Here is a 23,505-nt window from a genome sequence, read left to right on the forward strand (position 1 = left end):
CACTGAGGGCTATGGATCATGGGAGAAGGCTCAGATGGGCCAGGGTGGACGGGGATGCCTTTTACAGATCTTTAATGGAGGACGGTAAAGAAATGATTGGGGTGTGTTTAGATCCCTCACTGGAGGGTGCTATGTGGTTAAAGCCTTTGAGGCAATGGCACACCTCATTGATGGCCTACTAAAATGCCCTGTGTCAGGGCCAATGAAATGCTCTCCTAGATGGTTCAATAGAGATTGTTCTAGGGCCCACAATGAATTGAAAGAAAGCCTAAAAAATGTCCCCAGAGATAAGGGGTGCATTGCACAATGTAGGTCAGCATACAAAAAAGCCATCAAACTAAGGAAACTGGCTCTTCAATCACAGACATGGGGAAACCTACGGGGAGCTGCAGACAGAAAAGACCCTAGGGCATTTTGGAAAATAATAAATAACCCTTGCTTCCAGGACGCGGTTGCACCAGAAATTGGTACAATCATTCTTCCGGAGCAATGGTTTGACCATTTTAAAGTACTGTACAACCATGCAAATGAGCAACCGGGGGGGGGGGAGGGGTAATTTGCCCATGGATGACAAATGTTGAATTTACGGTGGATGAACTGGTAGTGGGGATCAAGGGGCTGAGGCAGAACAAGGCCCCAGACCCGGACGGTATCCCCCGGATCTCTACCTAAGTAAAGTTGATCTTTGGGCACCCATCCTCACTAGAGTAATAAACATTTCAGTCTCACAGGTATGCCAAGATCCTGGTCTGTAGCTACAATAGTCCCAATCTTTAAAAAGGGAAAAAAGGATGACCCTCGGTGTTACTGACCAATCTCTCTAATTGATGTAACGGCAAAAGTTTTGGGGAGAGTTGTCCTGAACCGCCTTTTAGAATGGGCTGAGGAACACCATATAATAACAGACTTGCAATATGGTTTCAGAACAGGAAGGTCAACTACAGACCAGTGTCTGAACCTCTATTTATTAACAGCTAAATACACTATTGCAAGTAACCAGCCGATCTATATGGGGTTCATGGACTTCTCATCGGCTTTTGACCATTTCAACAGAGAAAAGCTTTGGAACCTGATGATTAAACTAGGGGTAGAAGAAGGCCTGGTCGTTATTTTAAGAACACTTAGAACACCTCTGCTAAAGTGCATTACAACTTGGAGGGTGATACTACAGCTTCCTTCCCCTGCACTAGCGGGGTGCGCCAGGGATGCATCCTGGCCCCGTTCCTGTTCTTATTATATATAAATGGGCTAGAACAGGCACTATGTAATTTAAATGTAGATACACCTAGAGTAGGCGCACGAGCGGTACCGGTGCTGCTATATGCCGACGACGCGGTACTCTTAGCTCGAACACCGAAAGGTCTCCAGACCTTGCTGGATGGGTTTGTTAGCTTTATGGCCAGTTTAGATCTATCGGCTAACTTATCCAAGTCATATGTACTGTTGGAAGGGTCTAAACCATGTAAAAAGTATTGCTATAAAATCGGAACACACATAATGGAACAGGTTAAAACCTTTTCCTATCTGGGTGTTTTATTTGATGGGCTCTTAAATTTTAAGCTTTTAACGGAAGGGAGAAGTGCAAAAGTAGTGGCATCAACAGGGGCCATAATGAATTATGGACGTAGGTTGGTTAGGTGGTCGCCTGAACAGGTCATGTACCTTTACGTCTCAATTTGTTGTCCCAAAATAACGTATGGGGCCGAAGTTTGGGGTTTTGTAAACCCCCTACAAATCCAACTTGAGGAAAATAAATTTTTGAGGAAGGTCTTACAAATCCCACAAAGTACGTCAGCTTATATTATACATGCTGAACTGGGAAGGGTATATATGGAGGACCTGATCAAAGTTAGACCACTTATGGCCTGGCTAAGAATTTGGACTAATAGTGAGGCCGGCCTGAGTAGGCAAATAATTAGAGATTGTATGGGTAGAGACAAGGGGATGGATATCCCATGGTTGAGTTATGTAAAGGGTGCTTTGATAAGATTAGATTGTAAGAATCTCTTTACTGAACCCACAACAATCACCCCCGAGCACAAAACCAGTATTAAAAGAATCTTTCTGGCAAAAGAGATTGCACGCAGAGCCGCCTTAGAAGAAGGCAAGTCCACAGTCCGTATTTATAGTTCAGTTAAGTCAGTAGAAGGTATGGAACCATATCTTGCCTTATTATATAATGCACAAGACAGATTTTTAATTACCCGTTTTAGGCTCAACCTTTTACATCATCTTTTGTCTGACCCGCTTGGTTTTACGGCTACGGTTGAGCAGAAGGGTACCTGCGGCTGCGACAATAGGTCTCCGCAGGATACCCTTCATTTTGTACTCCTCTGCCCTTTTTATTCAGTACCCAGACACCGCTTTTTAGTAAGGTTTTTAAAACAAATGAAGTTTAGACATGCCAAAGTTGCTCTTTTATACTTACAAAAGGTCGAGAACCCACTGATATTAGCTTGCATTTTGAACTTCATCAGAGTTGCAATAAGACTGAGACACACCAGAGGGCTACTTTGAATACATTGAATACCTTGATGTTAAATGGTTCCCTTATTGTCAATGTAAAATGAAATTTATTGAGATTATGTTTTTAACTGTATATTGTACTTTTATGATATTTTTTAAATATCGAATAAAGGATTTCGACTTCGACAAGACACACCCCTACTAGCAAATACCCAATATAAAAGATGTTTGACATGTAAATCGGCATCGTCAAGCATCCCCAACATGAAACCAGTCCCAAAAAATGCAATAATGTGTTGGAGGTCTGCTAGAACTAAAACACTTGCACATGCTGATGGGTCTCAGGACAACATGAAAGAGAACCTCCCAGTCAATTGGTTCAGCAAGTCATTAGCACTGGTTAAATGCCGCTATATTGACATGATCAATAGCAACCTACAAAAATATGGCATCCACTACATCGCCTACTACTTTAAGTTATACATTTATTATGCACCCCTCCACTTCCACTTACATAGAATTACCCCGTAATGTAAGGGTTAGACTGAAGTCGTGGATGCAATTTTTTTTGTCATGTGACAAAGTGTATGCAATAAACATGTCATGACAACACTTGCAGAGTATGGGATCCCTAAGGACTGGTCTGCATAAAAGAAGATCCTCAATAGCCACGCTTTAATATGCCTTTTGAAAGAGTTTAAAAGAGGGAACTATTCAGAGCTCGATCGGAAGGATGGTTGTTGTATGTAATGGCAATGCACCAAGGGATGCTTATTCATTCCTCCTTTGGTGGCCAATTTTGTTCAGGGAATGACTAAATGCACTTGGTTCACACATCTTGCATCCCTTGGTGAAGTGTAAATTTAATTTTATCTTTCAGGTTGGAGGGGATCTAGGTCATGAATGTATTTATGTGCCATGCATGCTGTTTTGAAGCCTGTTATATTTGCGACTGGAAGCCAATGTAATGCCTTCCTGACTTCTCTAACATGGTCAGTATTTCATAGCTGCCATGGTTACTATAATTTCAGTATTTTAGGATCTTTGGAAGGAATTACAAAAATGAAGGCACAAGTTAGGGGTTGCTCACACTTCTGAGGCTCTGTCATTAGTGTCAAGGAGAGAGAAAGGGCTCAACAATGTATACTGTTGGAAGAAACTGCTGTTTGAATATTTCTGTAAGTTCTTGGTCTATGATTGCTCCCAAACCTTTTAACGTTTTCAGCCAGAGTAATGATTTCTCAGAATACTTTTTGAGGTACTCGTCATATCAGTGAGGCTCTTTGCTGTAGGCTGAACACAATTTTGGTGTGACAGCTATTCCAACGTTGCTTCTGTTCCAATTCGGAGAGGACCTGGCTTGGCAGTTTGACTGGATTGTTCCTATTAAAGCAGCACCAAGGCTGATTTGCCTATGGTTCTGACTAATCTGAGGTGGCTTAGTGGGCAAAAAATGATTAATTGGAATGAGGCCCAGAATAATTACCAGTGGCTGAGATTAATTCAAGCATTTTATCTATCACTTTTAATTTTCCATGTATCACTTTAAGAACACTTCCTGTAGTATAAAAAACAACAATTGCAAACCATACTATCCTGTAACCTCTTTTCGCAAATCAGTAACTAGAGATTCAGTTGATTGGCAGCTGCCAGTTTTATCTGCCCTCTGTTGCTAGCTAACAAATGCAATTGTGATTCCAGACAAGCTCTTTAAGTCTGTGTAACCACAGAGACTACAGGACCTAAGGGAACAAAGAGTCAAACTCCATTCACTGTACTGGCAGTAGCCCATGGGCAGCTCAAAAGCAAGATGAAATGCACATTGCAAGATAGAAGATGAAGTAGGGTTTTATGCTCTGTGACTTAAAATTACATAAAATAAATGAATCTACACATTTATAGGCATTTGAAAAAAAAAGATTCCATGGGTCTGCTGATGTGAACAACAGTGGCTTTGTACATGGCCTGTGTTTTATGTTAAGCAAAACCGTAGCAATCTTAAATCGCGGAACTCTCCTACAACTATAAAATGCTAAAGGTCAGTGCAGCTGACACAACTGTATTCATTTACAAACTGGAAAAAAAGAATCGCCTCCATGCCTGGCCCACCACTTCCATCGTTACAAGAAATCCTAATGCAAAAGAGTAAACACTTCTGCCAGACCATGTACTCCTAGCCCCTTTAGTTTGGAACTTCTCCAATGGGACTGTCTCCGTTTTACAGTCATCATTATTACCAATTAGCCTGGGCAGAATTTGCGGAGTTCTTCTGGAAAAAAACTCTGCTACGCGGAGCTCCGCAAGCGGCGGCGTGCGTTAGATAAATGCAGTTCGCTGTGATTTTCAGTGCAAGGTGATGGCTGCACTGTGCAGTCATCACAAACTGCACCATGCACAGCGCAAGCGGGCGCTTCTTCCTTTCTGCCCCTCGAGTAGATTTTTACTCGAGCGGCAGCTTTCTCAACGCGAATGGTCAGTTTCGCAACGCGAGCGGTCACGAGCATACACGACCACTCACAATGAGAATGAGGGGGAGAAGGGGAGCAATGACACCCGTCCATCCTTATAGTACTTGAGGCTGCATTTATTTCCGGGTATGATGAAATACCCCCAAACATAAGCTTTAAATGGACCCTTCTTACCTTCAGGTAGCACTCACAGGCTAGCACAGCATCACAAAAGCACATGCAATTCCTCCACTGAGTTTACATGTCAGGTGGATTACAGCAGGTCAGCCACAAAGTTTTACAACATTTCAGAATGGCACAGCTGGAGGCAAAAAGAATAATCGCCTCTCGGTTACTTTAAAGAAGTAGCAGTTGGATAATGATTTCCTCCTTGAACATTTTAGTAAGTTGTATTTATTTCTTTAAAGGTTTTATGGTGCTGTGGTTACCAAGGCTATGGTACCTCAGACCTCACGGTTATAGATGGGGCTGGGGCAGCTGGGTAATTTAATGTCACCATCCCCATGAGTTGGAATAGGGTTTCTTTTTTGCGTTTTGTCTGTCTTTCTACTCTTGTACCACAAAAGGATCATTTGCACCAGGCGACAACAATGGCTCATATCCTTATTTCAAATAGCCATAGAAATATTTTGCACTTCCATTCACGTGCCCTGGGCTAAGACCTTTGTGGTCCTTGTTAGAGGGTCTGAGGACTGTATCTCAGCTCTTGTCCCTCGCAGTCGGGTTTTTACTGTGCCAAAGGCTGCCTACTGCTTCTGTGGCATCGCAGATTAGAAATGCCGCTAGAAGGTTGGACATTAGTGTGCCTAATTCTTGTGAAAATCTGCATCTGGTGTAGGGCCGTTGATGGCTGGACCGTAACAATTTCTTCCAGAGGTTAGATGGGAGTGGAGCTGGGGCCGGAATCAGGATTTGCTCAGCGCGTACAGGTGTGGGATTTACTCTTGGCAGCTAAGCTACGCAGGTAGTGTTAGAAGAGGAGCATGCCCATCAGGCAGGGTCACTACTTAGAGCTGAGCCCAAGAGTGGAGTGGTGCACCACCTTTTATATGTGAAGAAAGTTGTTTTCAATAAGTATCACAGTCTTTTGCAAGTTGTCTTTAGACAGTCTTTTATTGTGAAAATCCAAATGTAGAAAATTGTCAGCCAACGCGTTTTGTTCATAGCAATGAACTTCTTAAGGGCAAAAGTATACGTGGCGTTTGGGTTGTGGTGATCATTAACAGAGCAGCTGCGAGGGCCTCCTTGATAAGGGCTAGTGTGCTGCAGAATCTGTACGGACGAGTGAAGAGCAGCCGTCAGCTCTGATGGATTGTGATGTCACTACTTCGAGCTATTCACCTGCACTTTATAACATCCTCAGTCAGTCTTGTCAGCTGTCCACTATGGCTTGCTACAATTCATGAAGTTGATGCATTTCATGGTTTCAGGATAGACTGGCTTTAGGTCTACGCTGCCATCTTTATTTCATGGGGGATGCTTCCATTGACTAGCAACTGCGGTAGGGTCTAGAAGAACTTCACCAAGCTTGTTCCCAGCTGAGGTATGGGAGCAAATCCCCACGTGCAGGAAGTCACTTTTAATGCCAACCCAGTTTATGAAGGTGTTTCTAGTCAAAGTCCCGACTTCAGGGGGACAGTATTATTTATTTAATTCTGTGTCCTGAATTCGGGTCGAGCTACCCAATCAATGACAATCAGTCTTTTATTTTAGGCCACTAGCCACTTGAGAAAGGCAACATTTTTTCAGGCAGTTTCTTAGGCAATCTGAGGAACTCTGATTGGACAGGAAGAGGTGTATATGCCAGCCCAAAGTCAGCTGTATGCGATTCTTCCCATTTTAAGGGTATTACACTTCCAGCAAGGTGAAGGGTCAATGGTCATGGACTGGTTCTGTATTGGAGAACCATAGTCCTACAGACATGTATTCTTAGAGCAGGGTTATCAACTAGCCATTATATTATTCATAATGCCCAATTGTTGATAAACTAAAGGTCCTTTTAGAGGATACTACCTGGGGGTTTACTCCAAGGGGCACTGTAGACCTCACTCAAGGGTTGCAGCAAAAACTCTGCAACGTTAGTAATTGTTAATGTTCCTAAATCAAGAAAAAGAGGGTGGAAGAGTTGTGTTCTACAAGAGAAATCTGGCCTAGTGCTAGCTGGATACCTGCGTTCTAATCCCACCTTACTCACTTGACAGAAAAAATGGTGAACCTGGAAAAATCACTTCCGCTCCCAACACCTGTGTTCCATTATAAGATGGGAGTTTAAAACGGAAATACTGCAACCTGTATTATTGAAATTGTACTGCTTGGACACTGAAATTAGATCGTATGACCTTTATTTTCTCTTCTGTTTTAGATGGTTCAAGCTCGAGTCAAAACCAGGGAAGAAGCCAAAGGACCGTGGCGAGATCAAGGCCAGCATCCAGTTTGTAAGGAACAACATGACAGCCAGCATGTTTGACCTGTCCATGAAGGACAAGTCCCGCTCACCCTTTTCCAAGCTCAAGGATAAGGTGAAGTTCCGTAAGCATGATGGCACCTTCTCAGACACCTCTTCCGCTATATTTCCCAGCCGCAGTGGCTCCACACCCGATGCCAGCCTAGTGGGTCCACTTGACCCTGTTATTGAACCCCAGTCAAAGACCAAGCCCCGGAAACCCTTCCTCCTGGGCCCGCAGCGGCTATCTGCAGCGCACTCCATGTCAGATCTGATGGTCCCACCAGGGTCCAGGCCTGGAGGTGTTGGACAGAGCCTACCTATCCAGCGGCAGCTAGACTCTGTCATCTCTGGTGAGGACAGCGGTGAGTAAGAGCACTTTCATATAACGTCCTACGCTGGTCAGACTGTCACATTGGCTCATTATTGTTGCCTTTTTGCACATCTGTTGCAGTTTTTTTTAAATGCGTGTACATATCGTGGATGCTCAGGGCACTCTTTCCAGCTGGTACAAAGCAGTGGTCCAAAAAAACCCTAGGAGATGTCTTAGCTATGAAGGCCTGCACCGGAAACATCAAGGGGCTACCAAATTGATACCAAAACTGGTCTGACCCATGACTTTGTCCCAGATATGCTGCACGCCACAGTCAGGAATACTAGCGAACTAACTCCTGTGAGAGACCAGCGTGTGTGGGCCACATGGAATCTATTTTTAGCTCATTAATAAATGTCATCCCTTCTAACCTTTGACACTAATTTGCATGGGGAGTGGTGAAACTCAAAGCCCAGCTAGACTCCAGACCTCCTTCATGCACACAGGGCACCTCCGATTTAGACAATTACGCCACTGCATAAGCACACTATTTGTAAAGACCACTTTCCTCTTTCCAAAAAATGTGCCACTCATGCACTGTCTCTGGCAGAAGATGTCACATCCTACGACTTCTTGCAGAAGCATCCTCTCCCTAATCTCTGTATCATAAATTGATGGGTCACTTCTAGAGTTTCGAGACCTGTAGAAACGATGCCAATAGATATTATCTTCTCCTTCTTGGAGAGTGTTAGTATCCAGCTGGTATAGTACCGAGAGATGGTTAGCAGTGTCGTCTATTCAAAAGAACTTACTCTCTCCCCCACTGACAGACCTGGTGCTATGCAAGGAAATACTAGGCAGCCACCTACAGCATCACGTTCAAGGGGCTCCAGATTTCTGTAAGTTTGGCCAGGGGAGCAGGGGCGTAGCTTGGTCAGTCACATTGGAGGGGGGGGAGGGGGGGGGGGGGGATGTGAGCTACAGATGTCCCAACAATCACGCAGGCATATCATGTTTAAAGTACGTTATAGGACAAGAAGGGCGCATGAGAGGGGCTTAAGGGGCAGTGGAAAGGAAGAGGAATGCGGATTGGTAGGGGTACCAAGTGAAAAAAACACAATATTTTATGAAATAGACAACATTTTTTAGGACTTTCAAAACAGGGATGAGTGTGTGTGTGTTTTTAGCAGGGTGGGCATGCAAAAACCTCACCATACCAGACTGAAGGTACCTATACCCAACTACCCATCAAAAAATAAATGTATTGGGGGGTGTAACATCACAACCCACCCCCTCACACCCCCCCTTCAAAGCTGCGCCCCTACAGAAGAGGGATAAAGGCAGGTGGCGAATTGTAATTTTACTTAACCTCCATAAATTCATTATATTTAGCCTACATGCTCATTTGTTTGCTCGCTCACCCTTAGTCTCACTCTCATTTTTACGCTCCACATTACCAGAAACCATGCAAGGCTCAAGGACTCATGCAACAATGCAGGCTACTGCGCTTCAAAATCACTTGTGCACCATCCTCTTCATGCATACATCGTTCCAAACATTCGAATACATTATTAGAGGAGATAGCAGCATAAAAAAAAAACAATACCTGAAAAATTCAAATGTGAATGGTGCCATAAGGAGCACTTTTATTGAAAGGAGGTCGGCCTTCGTCGCTCCTTATAGCACTTTCTTGGGTGAGGGCCTGTGTGGCCCTCTACTTCCGTACTTGGCTGGTTGAAGAAAAATAACCGAACACGAACGACTGCCTGTCACACAGTTTAGCTGCAAGGCAACGCCACAGAAAGTGTTTTTTGTGACATCGGGATAAAGCAACAGGGTGGATCGGTTGTTTACTATTTGCGTTCCAGAGCCTAAGATAATGTTTCATTCCAATTCAATAATGAAGCTGTTGCAGCTTACTTTTAAATTAACTAGTCGTGTTATTTTTTTAAAATTATTATTATTATTATTATTATTATTATGAACAACCTATAAAACTATTAAGTAACTACCAGGACGATTGGTATATTGTAGTTATATCTGTATTTTTATTGCTTCCTACATATGTCTTCTTGCTTTTTTCTCATGTATGAATGTATGATCTTTTCAGTATATGTGCAGCGCTCTTATACCCTGACGGGTCAAATTTGCGCTATCTAAAACTCCGTAAATAAATAAATCTAGTCTAATTGTATAATTCCTACCATGCCAAAACTGATTCACTTTAATTTGTGCGTGCTATACACCGCATTACACGACACAACATGAATAAATGCCATAAATCTTTAAAGAAAAGGACGGTGCACCAGAGAATAGAATCAAAGAAGCTTCCAAATGTATCCTTTATTCTTTTTTCAATCTTTAAAATTCAACCACAGCCAACGCGTTTCGTTCCATTGGAACTTTGTCATGGCTCTATAAATAACAGTAACTATGAAGTTGCTGCAAAAGACCCCCTGGACAAGAGCGTATCCAATGGTCTAGGATACTGGCCCACAGACCTCCGCAATAGGTGAGCAATACTCAAATCAAAAATGTAGTTGTAATTCAATGAGCTGGTACATATGGCACCATGGCGTCCATTTCTATAAGGTATCGGCCCACAATCCTCTGTATTCGATTGGTAATATTAGCTCAACCCGATATATAACTGTATATTGACAAAACAATGTCGTGGCCGTCCTTCCTTGTCACGGTTAGCGTACCCTTCGTATTCGGAGATCTCCGCTAACCAGCTCATTGAATTACAACTACATTTTTGATTTGAGTATTGCTCACCTTTTGCGGAGGTCTGTGGGCCGGTATCCTAGACCATTGGATACGCTTTTGTCCAGGGGGTCTTTTGCTGCAACTTCATAGTTACTGTTATTTATAGAGCCCTGATGAAGTTCCAATGGAACGAAACGCGTTGGCTGTGGTTGAATTTGAAAGATTGAAAAAAGAATAAAGGATACATTTGGATAAATTGGAAGCTTTTTTGATTTTATTCTCTGGTGCACCGTCCTTTTCTTTAAAGATTTGGGTATCTGATCCTCAGTGGAGCGAAAGTGCGGCGAGCTCCGGACGTGTGTGCACAGATCAAGGACTTTTATATTCACTTTGAAATTGAGGTACTGAACATTGGTCAGCCGCATTGTTCGTTTTTAACAATGAATAAATGCCATACTAATGATCACTTTACTCTGCAGGAAATCTGAAATCTCCTCACCGAAGGACATTGAGTGCTGACACATCTAAAATCAGTGTGTCTGAAGGTGCCTCCGAGGAGCCTGGATCTGCCACGTCATCCCACAGTGATCCTTTCACCAATGGCAGCACTGCTTTGCCCCAGAAGTTTGCCACACTGCCAAGGCAGCGGAATCCTTTTGAAGATGGTCCAGAGGCGTGGGACGGGGACATTGGAACTGCTGGCTGGTTCTCCAGACCTGGCGAGGCCAAGAAGGAGCTGAAGAAGAAGGAGAAAACCAGCCTCTTTGACCGTGTGACTGACCGTGTGACTGGAAAGAAAGAGGGCAAGAGGCTGGAGCATAAACTCAGCAATGGTGGGTCAGACGGTTCCAACAGCAGCAAATCACCTGGCTTCTCTGGCGACAACCGGTCCAGCAGTGCAGAGTATGACTCTACAAATCCTTTTTCGACCAACTTCAAGATCAGCGGGGCCATGTCTTCCAGGTTTGGGTGAGTTTTCGCTGTTTTTGGCCTAAGACATTGCTTTAGAATTGATTGCTGCAGTGAGAGAACATGAAAAGGACTCATTGTGCACAGTAGACGCATGACCTGCTACAAGATAGTGACTAAAATCATCCTGTATGCAGTGACATAGCAAAGGTGCCTTAGACGCAAGGCAGGCAAGTAAATTGGACATCTATGGTTTGGAAGTGGAGACCGCTATAATTAGGGTGCAGTGGGCACCTCACATCCCTGCCCTCCACTGCACCTGCTCCACGAATGAAGTCTACATACGTGCTTCCATAATAGCGTAACCTCATCTGTTCCCACGTCAATGACACTTAAGAATTTCACACACCACTGGACCCATGCACTTCACTGGAGCCTGGCCTGTTCTCAGATAATTGCCAACGTAAACACTAATGAAGCCAGGTATGTTAGCACAACACAATGGCTCTGCTCCATTTAAAATGTGATACAATCCGTATCCTGTACTTTTCATTATGCCCTACTCCTTTATAGACCGTTTGCTATGTGAACACAGTCTCACCACCTTCTTCTGGCTACATGTTGTTATGTAGTTTCCCTCTTCCCCCATCTCTCTGGCCCCACACACCTCAGCCCTTTCCAACCACATCCATTTGGACCCATAGTCCTTAATATCTCATACTTCTACATCAATGGCCCTGTGCACGTGGATTGAGTCTGACTCGTTATCCTAACACTGACTCTCTGTACGTGAATGGAGTCTCACGCCTTTGAAACTATACTAGTTCTATGTACTTTACTGATGACTGAGTGTCCTTTCTTACTGACCTGCTTGAGGTGTCCCTTCTGCGTCACTGGCCCCATGCACTTCCATGTAGTCTCACACTTCGACATGACTGGGCCCGGTCCCCTCACATTACTGTTCCTGTCATTTGAAAGAAGTCACTCACATTCCTTACCCCACACCTCTGTCCCAAACACTTGTGTTGTCGCTTCCTCTACAGATCACTGTCGCCATGCTCTCTAGTCTCAGTCCTAGCCTGCATCCCAAGGCTTGCGACTGGGAGATCATAACACGCATTAGCCCATGTAGTCCGCCTGCCTGCCCTTCCACCAGTTGTTGCTTAGTTTCTGCTCTGTTGATACCCACAACCTTGCATCTCTATGCATCTCCCGCAAGGACAGCCCTAGAGGATGTCTGAAATGCGGAGCAAATAAGGAAGATCGCTGGGTTCAAGACCCCCGAGGATATTAAAGCATGCCATCGTCTGTCAGATGACGCCCACCCATTGGCCGAGGGACCGTTTGTGCACTTTTCCCAATTTGCAGGCTCTGACAGGTGTGAAAGGGAGGAAGCATCTTTAATTTGAAGGTGTTGTTGGAAGCTCTGTGGAAGATGCCGGGTGCGTTATTAATGAGGTTCCCCTACACTGGCGATAGGTAATTAGTCTGACCCGCAGTGAGGGCCTGGTAATTAGCCCGGTAGGGAGCAGCGGCCACAGGATGCGACACACCTTCGGTCTGTCTGCAGACTGGCACTTGGCAGACGGGTGCAGGGCACAGGCTGAAGGGTTGCTGGCCAGGTCTCTTGTGCTTTCTGTAGAGGGGAGCGAGGGGGGGGCTTCGACCCAGTTCACAGGAAGGGCAATGCCAGCGAACTCCAGCACGCAGCAGCGCGCGGATGTGCCTTTGGAATGGCAGAATGTGGCAGTCTGTCCACAGCGGAAGGGTTCTTGGCTCCTGGGCTTCCAGTGGGTTCTGGCTTGACGACGAGGGCGTTGGGCTGCCTGCCATTCGACCGCCCTGGGTGACGGGTCTGGTCCGGGGCAGCTACCTGCCGCAAGCTCGTCGTCACCTCCGCTTGGGTCTGACCCCTAATCCTTGTCCTGGTCGGGAAGGTAAAATGAAAACGTGGGACATGTAAAAGTGATCAATTCAGTTGGAGCTTTCTCCTGTAAGGAAACCCGTGTTTTCTTTCGCATTTGACAAATGTGTGGTGTGTTATACATTTCATTGAACAGAGCCCTAGAGTGAAAAGCAGACATTGACAAGCCTTCAGCACATTTAACAGTGCTAATTTATTTTTTGTTGGTGTCCTGATCATCTCAGCTACCCCACCCTAAATGCTTCTCCTGCGTCTACAGAGGAGCAGTGTGCCCGCAGCAACACGTTTTGGGAGCAGGTACCACCTTTCTCGGTTACAGCCTGCGCAGTACTTCATAATTCCTTTTTAGTGTATATTTGGAAGGCTTTGCTTCTGAAAGTAGTTGAGTTGTTTTATTGTATTCAGAAGCCTACCCAGAGGTTACATCTCCATTGTATCGTGTATTTTATGCAGTGTTTTTCCTTGCTGCACTTGATTTCTTAGTAGCCGAGGAGCCTACAATTCCGATAGACCTCCCTTTTCCAAAACTGAATGAGTCCATGATCTGGAGTAAGATTGGATACGTCTTACAAATATCAAAACGTCTCCAAGTTCATACACCGCTTTGAGCATTTCGGGACAGTTTTTTAGGGAAAATTGTGAGTTTGAGGAGGAAACGCTGCTTCGTGCAATCAAAAAAGACAAGCCGTTCAGATATTTCTGTGTAACAGTAATTGCAATACTGAATGAAACTTGCATTCTCAACCAGCATAACATGCAAACCTTTGTTTGTTCCCTGCTCTTAATATTACTGTTTTTCTTTTGGGCCAGGCTATATACACAGGGTCGGACTGGCCTATAGGGCAATCAGGCAGTGCCCAATGGACTGGTCAGACAGATCAGTATGTGGGACGTTTTTTTCAGCAGTTGTGGACCGTTTTTTTGGCCAGGCGTGCCGGTTTTTACTGTAGATTTCCTTGATATTGCCACTTTTTTAGCTATATGCTTCGCTAACAGGGGACAATCTATTTTGGTACCCTGGCCTATTTTGTGTCCCAGTCCGTCCCTTGCTATATGGTGTATATATGTTCTAGTATAAACACTATGTACATCTGTGTTGGTTGTTTTGGGTTCAAACAGAATACCAACATTGTACTGAGCTGGTTGTTTTGTGCTGGTTGGAAGTTTGCTGCCCCGATAGAAGGCATTTGTCACTGGGCCACTGACCAGGTCTGCCTAGGCACTGCCATGTGCCCTTGTTCTTCCCAGATTCTGTAGCGTCTGTTGACAAAACTGGACCTTTGGGAGGCAGTGTCTACTTCCTGAAAAATGGAAATGATTACCCTATGTTGAAGAGCAGGAGTAGACTTGACCATACAAACTACTTTCCGGAATAAAATCAAAACATGTACAAATATGATTTTTTTTTTCTTCTGGAGATGACGAGTAACAGTAGATAACCCACCATTCTAGTTTTGAAAAGAACCAATCAATAAAAGACTCTGAAGTTCATTATCTTTTTATGTGTATTCTGGATTTCGCCTCAACATACCCATTCAAACAATTCATCATTATAAAAAATCTAAAATGCCTTTTTACAACGCATACATTAATCGCAATTCACTTGGGGTAAAACAATACTTAAAAACAAATGTAAATACCCCCCTTCTCTTGAAAATACAGAATAAAAGTATAGAGTGATCTACTCTTATCGACATGTGGTCTTCTCTGGGATCTTTCTGGGTAATGTTCTGTGCAGCAACCAAACAGAACCCCATCCTTACATTTGCATATCAGCAACCCCTCTTTTCTTGGTTACACCAATGAAAGGTTGAGCCATTTATGCGTAATCATTTTTCTAAAAAGGACAAGTACATAGAAAATGTAATTCTCCTTTAACCTGTCCCAACTCCCAATCACATAATGCTTCGTTACTGGGTACCAATTGGGTACCAATTGTATAGTAACATTTCCAATCAGTAATATATATTTTTGTAAACTTTAAATCTACAAATCTTCCGTAAAGGGACATCTGCATATCAAAATAATTATCTTTTACTTAGAGGCTTTTGACACTTAAGAAAGCCGTACCCATAGAACTGTCTAAAACTGAGTAATAAAGTAGACATTTCTTCAATTGTCAGCAACTTCTTTTGATAAGGTGGATTGTGGTTCAAACGTATAGAGTGGAGTCGGACAAAACACGTCATAGTGATGCTATTAGAGCCCCCTTTCCTTTTTTAATTAAAACAGTTATTGCAGTTTTTGTTTATTGAAAGCAAGAGAAATACAAAATACATACAAAGGTCACAGTCCAGGGATAATGTACGAGCTGTCATAAGTATCGATCCACATTTGACGTGACTAAAGTCTATTGACCTGCCATATTATGACTCCAGCAGTCGGACCGCCATAGGACTGCCGCAACCGCAAGGGATCCGCAATCCCTGGCAGTGGTGCGGTGGTCTGAGGCTGCAATATGCTTGGTGGTGACCTGCGGCACCTCCAAGCATATTACGAGTTTCCTACCCCCAGTGGCCTCATGGCAGTGCTCATGCCTCAGAAATGCTGACAGTGAGGAAATTAAGGGGGCCCAATGAAGCCCCCTGTTGCCTCAGGGACTGGAGATATATGCAGGGGGGGCACATGTGGTGCCACCCTGTGTGCATGCACCCTAGTTCCTGTGCAGCATGGACTGCAAGGTCCATGCAGTTCAGGAACTTGCTTTGGCGATCCTTCGGTGGTGCAGTTCAAAGGCTCACATATATGCCTTTGAACTTCACTGCCGCGCCGCCCACCTGCCAGAACACGAAATGACTTGGAATCTGGCGAGTGGGCGTCGGTCGACTTTGGCGGTGTGGCAGCGGGGCACTGACATTTTGGCCCGCTCCCACACTGCCAAATTGGAATCAGGCCCTTAGTCTGTGAACAATCATGGTGACGCAGCAGAAAGTGAGACAGACAAGTCTGTGACAGTAAAGCATGCAATATACTGCAGTGCGAATGAAGAGTAACAACATATGAGGAAACTAAACATCTACAAGCCTGGGTGAATTGCATAGAAGAAAGGGGAAAATGGCTGGCTTTTTAATGGATTAACAATGCTTCATTTACTGGTTCCCACACCACCTATCGATAGTGATTGTCAAGGGTCCAGCATGATGCACAGAGAAGGCCCTGAAAGGAGTTCAAGACCAAAGAAGAGGGGATGCAAAGACAACTAGAGAAGCGATGAGTTGTTAGTGTGCGAGATCGGGTCACAGCTTTGTAAGAGGTGTGGGGTGTCTGGGGTCATCCTTGGTACAATTTTGAAAGGAGAATACTAGCTAGGCCCATAGGGCTGCAATGGGGTGCTTGCGTAGAACCCAGGCCTCTTCTCTACGTAAGTAAAGAGAGTCAGTCTGCCCAATAGGTAACTGTTGCGTGCCAGTGGGATATGCTGACCGTTGAGGAAGCCCTTCATGCCATCAAGCGCCTGGCTAGCAAGAGGGTACGGTCTAGAAACCAACTCACGACTTTGCTTGCCTTAGGGCACTTTCACAATTCCAAGATGCATCTCTCTAGGCTAAGTAGGCCCTGGCGTCCAGTTGTTGATACTAATATGGTGCTGATCTCGCTCCAGGAGGCATTCCTAGTGGTAATGACAAAAACTCCTAGGCAACATCAATAAAGTAAACAAATTACACAATATCTATGACAATAAGAAGACCAAGGAAGACGGAAAAAATGTGTTACTATTTTAATAATTTCTTCTCATATTATTTAAACAAATTATATTTATACAAAACATCTAAAAAATGAAACAATATTTAACACATTACATTTAATCGATGTGTATAAATAAAAAGTTATAAAGTGGCAATATCTTTATTAACTCGACACGTGTTTCGGCGTATACAACGCCTTCTTCAGGAAAGCCGCACAATTATAGATCCCGTTTCAAGGTGATGAGTTCCTAGTGATTAAAACTTGCAACTCCATAGTTGGTGGATGTCTTTAATTCTAATAAATGGCTGATTAAAATGCGAAACTGTTGCTCTTAAAATTAATAAGACATCGTTGCACATCCTGTGCATTGCATTTTAATCAGCCATTTATTAGAATTAAAGACATCCACCAACTATGGAGTTGCAAGTTTTAATCACTAGGAACTCATCACCTTGAAACGGGATCTATAATTGTGTGGCTTTCCTGAAGAAGGCGTTGTATACGCCGAAACGCGCGTCGAGTTAATAAAGATATTGCCACTTTTTAACTTTTTATTTATACACATTTATTAAATGTAATGTGTTAAATATTGTTTCATTTTTTAGATGTTTTTTATAAATATAATTTGTTTAAATAATATGAGAAGAAATTATTAAAATAGTAACAAATTTGAACATATTTTTTCCGTCTTCCTTGGTCTTCTTATTGTCATAGATATTGTGTAATTTGTTTACTTTATTGATATTGCCTAGGAGTTTTTGTCATTACTATTCAAGTCCCTGTCCTAGGATGAGAGAGTATTTCCAACCAGAAAGCGAAACAGAGGGCAATGTTAGCTTCCTAGTTAGTAGGGAGCTCTTTTAGGGGAACTTTTGATTGAATGAGCCAGGAGATTAATCTCCATCCATATCCAATGGTAAATAGTCTGCGGTAGCAGGTGGAGGAGGGGTGACTCATTGTTGGCTATATCCCAAATTTAGACAAGTGGAACAATGAGGCATCTGTGCATTTGGAATTGACCAACGGGTAGGCCAAATTGTTCAATCACGGTATCAAATAGAATCAAAGCTGTTTCTTGAAACAAGTCACCTATGCAGCTAATCCTTAAATTCTTTCACATGTCAGCAGGCCCAGCCGTGAGACCAACCCTAAAACAGCGGATGCTCCTCAAGGGGATCCATGGTGCATATGGCACAACAGTGCAGAAGATATCAACACCCTGCGATAGCTAGCAAATTGTGTGCGTAGCAGCTTATTAGAGGGCTTAGGCAAGGGGGACTTTGGTATGCAGTTTCTACAGATAGTATTTAATGCCATCTGTTTGCCGAGTTTACTTACCTCAAGCAAGTATCGGGCAGCTAACCACTGGGTGGGCTATGCAAGTTGAGTCACAGTATAGTAGTGTTCGTAGTCTGTAGCACCCAAGCCACGACAATCCCAGAGGAACTTCAGTTTTGCCATATGCATTCCGTTATTCCAAATCAGGTTCCGCATTATGCCATCCAAAGTTCAAAAGAGGTTCCTGGGCATGGATATCGGCAGCAGGTTGGAAAAGAAGTAGGGAAACTCTGCAGCATCACCATTTAGTAGGGGCGATTCGTGCCTGGAACGGTCAGAGGCTGGAACCTCCAGAAAGCAATCTTAATTGTGAGTGAGAAAACTGCTCTCATCAGCTTACCATCCAGAAGATCTTAGTTAGTGTGATATATATTGATGCCCAGGTAACGGAAGGTCGAGCTCTCCAAGGAGACTCTAGTGACTATCCACTTCAATGACATATGTTTGGAAACTTGGGCTTAATGGAACAGGAACAGGCATGATTTTGACTAATTAACACCAAGGCCTGAAGCCATTTTGAACATGCCGAGTACCCCTGTCACTGCTGGCACTCCCTTACGGATGTCGTTGAAGTCTACCAGGATATGATCGTCATGAAGACACCATATGGAACTTTCCGCCCATTGAATACCCCAGTCGCAAGCCAACCGGTAAATTCGGATTGGCAGAGGTTCCATCGCCAATGCAAATAGCAGTGGCTAGAGTGGGCCCCCCTGACACCTGCCTCTCTTTATCAAGAAGGAGTCACAGATAAGTTGTCCAATTTTGACACTAGCAGATGGCTGATCAGAGTACCATTCCAGGCTTAAATCAGTTCAGTAAGGTAGCACTGTCTGATTTTAGGTCATCTGTTGGGATAAACTGAAACTCTTTTCCCCGGCTATTGGACCAAACACGGGGCAACAATAAAGCCGGTTCTAGTATAGCCACTTCAGCTACATCCTAAATCCTCAACTTTAATTTTAAGAGTTTTGTCAGGGCTGATTTAGGCAATAAACTCTTCTTTATATAAGAGGCTTGGGCAATTGATTGGCAATTCAAATTTAAATGCTCCCACAGCTCCCCTGCTTATGTGGCAGTTGTGAATGTTTTGGCTCTCTTAGACTAAAGTGGGTCAGACGATGAACCCTATTGTTCTAGGCTGAAAATACATTTCGTTTAATTTATATAAAATGGTTTTACTTTTCTTTACCCGAGTTTGGGTTATATCCTTAATGGCAGAAACAAACGCCCACAATATAAAAATAGGAGACTAGTTCCACTCCAGTATTATTTATACAAATTGTTCTCTTAGGACCATATTTCTTGTCTACAATCGGAGCTTCACAATAGGTGCTATTCACTTCTAATTTCTCAAGGGTTAAATACCTTTCAAATTGAACTAACAATTTCCGTAAAGCATTTTCAGTAAGTGCTAATAGCACCACATTCTAAGCATATTAAACGCAGGGGATGTTAACATTGCTAACCGTTGGACAGACTGTTGTTTAGCAGCCATTTACTCAGACAAGTTAGTTATAACAATTTTAAACAACAAGAGAGCCAAAAGGCAGCCTTCCCTCACTCCCTTGTCAACCATAAACTTCTCCTTGTGCGGCAAAATGTACCACTGTCAAGTTGTCCATGTGAAATAGTAAGGGGGGGGCATAACTTGCATAATTTGGGGTAACGTAATTCCACAAAAAATTAAGTGAGATTACGAATAATTACGCGAAAGAATTACCCAAACAGTCCGTTCTGTAAAAATTCAAATCGAAAATGTAATTTTGAGTAGATTTCCAGTTGCTTGCATTTAAAATTCTGCCGCTTGTATTCAGATTTTTAGTTTTGCTTTTAGAAATTGCCCGAATGGTCTGCTCGGGTAAAAATAAATCTACCTGAAATGTTTGACCACGCAAACTGCCACTCGCATTCAAAAGACTACTATTTGCATTCAAACTTGTAGTTTCACATTCAGAAATTACCCAAATGGTCCACTTGGGGAACATTTTTTACCTGAAAGGCCGCTCGGGTTCAACAAATACCCGAACAGTAGATCTTATGTTAAAATTTTCTCCCAGAAATTACGCGATGTTGAGTAATGGCATAATCTCTGTAATTTCTCATACATTTTGCTATGCAAAATTACTAAAATTATGCCAATTACTCCCCAGTGATTATATTTTACCAAAGCCTATATAAAAGACAGATTGCACCTATTCTGCCTTCTGGTCAATTGTTTATCCAGGTTATCAAATTCCATGTTGAGGCCCTTGGGATTTTATATTTGTATTTGGTCCCCCAAAGTAATTTTCTATCTAGGTTATCAAATGCCACCTTGGGGCCTTCTGAGATTTTATATTTGTACTTGGCCTCCCAAAGTAATTGTCTATCCATGTTATCAAATGGAACCTGTGGTCACAAAAGCCTAAATATAGACTCTTGCCCCTCAAGAACACATATTTCATAATAAGTCAATATAGACTTAATCCCTGCTGATCTCTTCTGACCTTCATCTGTAATCCTACCAGGCTTCTTTTTCATATATGTCGAAGGCCTAGTGACTTGGATTTTTCCTAAGGTTTTCCTACTGTGTCTGATAAAGAAATTGGATGGCAGTTTGAGAAGTCGATTTGCTTACTCTTCTTATTTATGGGTACTATTGAGGCATGACCCCATGATGATAATAGTTTTATAGTTTAATAAACTGCTAAAATGTTTAACAAGTAGGCTAGGCCAGATATCAGGCACAAATGGAAAATGATCTACAAGAATTTGATCTGGACCAGGGACTTTACCCTGTATGTGACATTTTCGCCTGTTTCAAATGTTCTGAATCAAGAAATACTAGAGACTTCAAAAATGTTGAAGCCATGTCTCTTGAGGAATATGACATCCTGGAGATTTATCTACATCATTCACACCTCTTGATGTTAACCTTCAGAATTCAGGCCTGTTTTTTTTCAGAATAGATTTTTGCAATTTCTTCCAGTTTGTTTAAATTGCAAATGCTCTTTTACCGCCTTTATTCACTTTTATTTAATTGAATGGCTTAAGCATACACGCTCTCGCCCATCCACCTCTATCCACCTCACTGCTGCCATTTAATATTGCTTTGCTTTTCTAAAATCTGTGACAAACCATCAAGGAAGCCATGTTCGATATTTGTTGTTATTAGCACAAGAAAGATGGAATCGAACAAGCTCAAAAATGGTTATATAGGACAACATTATTTTAACAGGATTACTCCAAGGGATCTCAATGGTTTCTAACCTAGGTTTCAGCTTGACTAAAGTACATGGGCCCTTTTCAATTATTTTATTATTATGATCCCATTTTATTCTTTTTTGCCCTGCGAGCACTAGCTTTGCACCTAATTGCCTCTTTCTTGTACAATTGTTGTCTTCATTTACTAAATCCCCTAAAATAATCTACCAATGACAAAGTTTGTTAGACTTGATCACGCTCAGGGCATCTTTTAATATGCACACCGGCAAACATCTCCCAATGATAGACTTCTAGTGGGATTTAATCAAGTCTGTTTTTTATCCACCTCTCTTAAATGTATAGCCTGCTGAGGAGTCAAAAGGAAAGCTTCCATTTGCTGTTCTATATCCAAATTGTTACATTAATTTGACCCGTTGTTTAGATGTCTTTATAGCTGACACATAATTAACACCACTGCATCTGGATTTTTCAAGTTGATGACCGCTTCTAGAATTTCCTTTGGCAGTTTGTGAGCATCTTTCAGTGGGAAATTAAAGTCTGCTACTATCAGATTACATATATACTGTCAAAAAATATGTTGCTGCGTCTGTGTGGCCATTTACTGATCTCAAAGTTGTCTTTGACAATTGACTGCACCTCCAGGAGAAACCTCTGCACTCGAGTTTTGATTGATGTCTCTCATTCACAATTTGGGCAGCAGTTAGAGCCCTTAAGGTGGGAGCTTTGAGGCATGACTGCACTACGAGAGCCAGAAATATCACTGACTGACTTCAGTTTGGCTCTTGTTATATTTTAACATTTATATTGCAGACGTTGATTGAAATCCTTCATCTGGAATTAGTGCCACTCCTTTTCTGTCTTATTGCATTGTGATGTTACTCTCCCAGTAGATATAACCATGATTGGCCCAGATACCTTTGTGTAGTGTCCAGGCATTGCATGGGAAATAGAATAGAAGTAAACATGTGGAAGGCCATAGTAATAGCCTGTGGACAACAGAGTTGGAAGCACACCTGTGTTGTAATCATTTGTCATGTTGAAATCATTATGCAACACCTCTGTCTTTCACAAATGCTCTTTTCTAGTCTACACATGTCATGCTGTGGAAGCCATCTTTTAGTACTCCCTAATGCCAACAGCCTGACCAGCTCAGCGCTCAATAATTACAGATGGCCTGTAGAACTCGTGCAGTAAAGAAATTACCCTGGGTGAACTGATCTACTTTCACTGTAAGTAAGCTGGTATCACAATGCAAGGCTTGCTCAAGGACACCATCCACACGACACATGATGCTAGCTTAGCAACAAGCACTTGGCCACACCATATTTAGAGGTAGCAAAGCTTCAGTGTCCTGATTGTACAAATATTACAAATCTTTGAGACAGCAGTTACCTTTACTAGGACATTGCATTAGCTTGGAAAGTCCCAAGTGTCGCAATCAAAGGACACCTGTGTAGCAAGAACCCCACCATCTTACATGATGCAGGTGTCACACAGTGTCGGCCTCTCCTGATTGGCCTGGTGTTTAATAATTATGTAACCTGCAGAGCCTGGTGATGGACAAGGGATACCTCGGTGCATCATTTGTGAGAAACTGTCTTATTCTTGTGATTTTATTTGACATCAACGGCACCGCCTTTTGTGGTTTTAGACAATAAAAGATTGTCTAAGGCTTCTGCTTTTCGGACACTTGGCTGCTGGCTGACTGTCCCCGTACTGCCCTTTTTATAATACATTTTCTCTTTCATCATATGTGCTGGCAGAGTTTATTTTCATTTTTAGTAGGATTCTACAATGCCACCAAACTTCAGGTAAATGAACAATGACTGTCTACATTTCATCCCGGTAAGGTACGTGGTGAAGTTTTGTTCTATTATTAGTTTTATTATTTGGTTGTTTGAAATAAAATGTGGCAAATTCAAGATATTCATGCACACGTTTCAATATGTATACTGAGCTGTGGGTATGCCAGTCTACTTATTCTTCCTGAACTCTCAGCTGATTTTGATACTATTGCTCTTTAGAGGCTCATATTGAGACA

At 42.8% G+C, this 23,505-nt stretch overlaps 1 protein-coding gene across 1 annotated transcript in view; it reads left to right on the top strand.

The window, feature by feature from the left end:
- The window catches only part of RAB11FIP2 (RAB11 family interacting protein 2), a 110,771-nt gene that overhangs the window by 54,632 nt on the left and 32,634 nt on the right, over nt 1-23,505 (top strand). Inside the window, exons 2-3 of the mRNA XM_085603063.1 lie at nt 7,297-7,742; nt 10,879-11,368. Of these exons, the coding sequence (XP_085459189.1) occupies nt 7,297-7,742; nt 10,879-11,368 (936 nt within the window). The remainder of the gene's footprint in view (nt 1-7,296; nt 7,743-10,878; nt 11,369-23,505) is intronic.

The sequence above is a fragment of the Triturus cristatus genome, chromosome 1_2, assembly GCF_964204655.1.
Source record: "Triturus cristatus chromosome 1_2, aTriCri1.1, whole genome shotgun sequence".
In the NCBI taxonomy this organism is placed as follows: domain Eukaryota; kingdom Metazoa; phylum Chordata; class Amphibia; order Caudata; family Salamandridae; genus Triturus; species Triturus cristatus.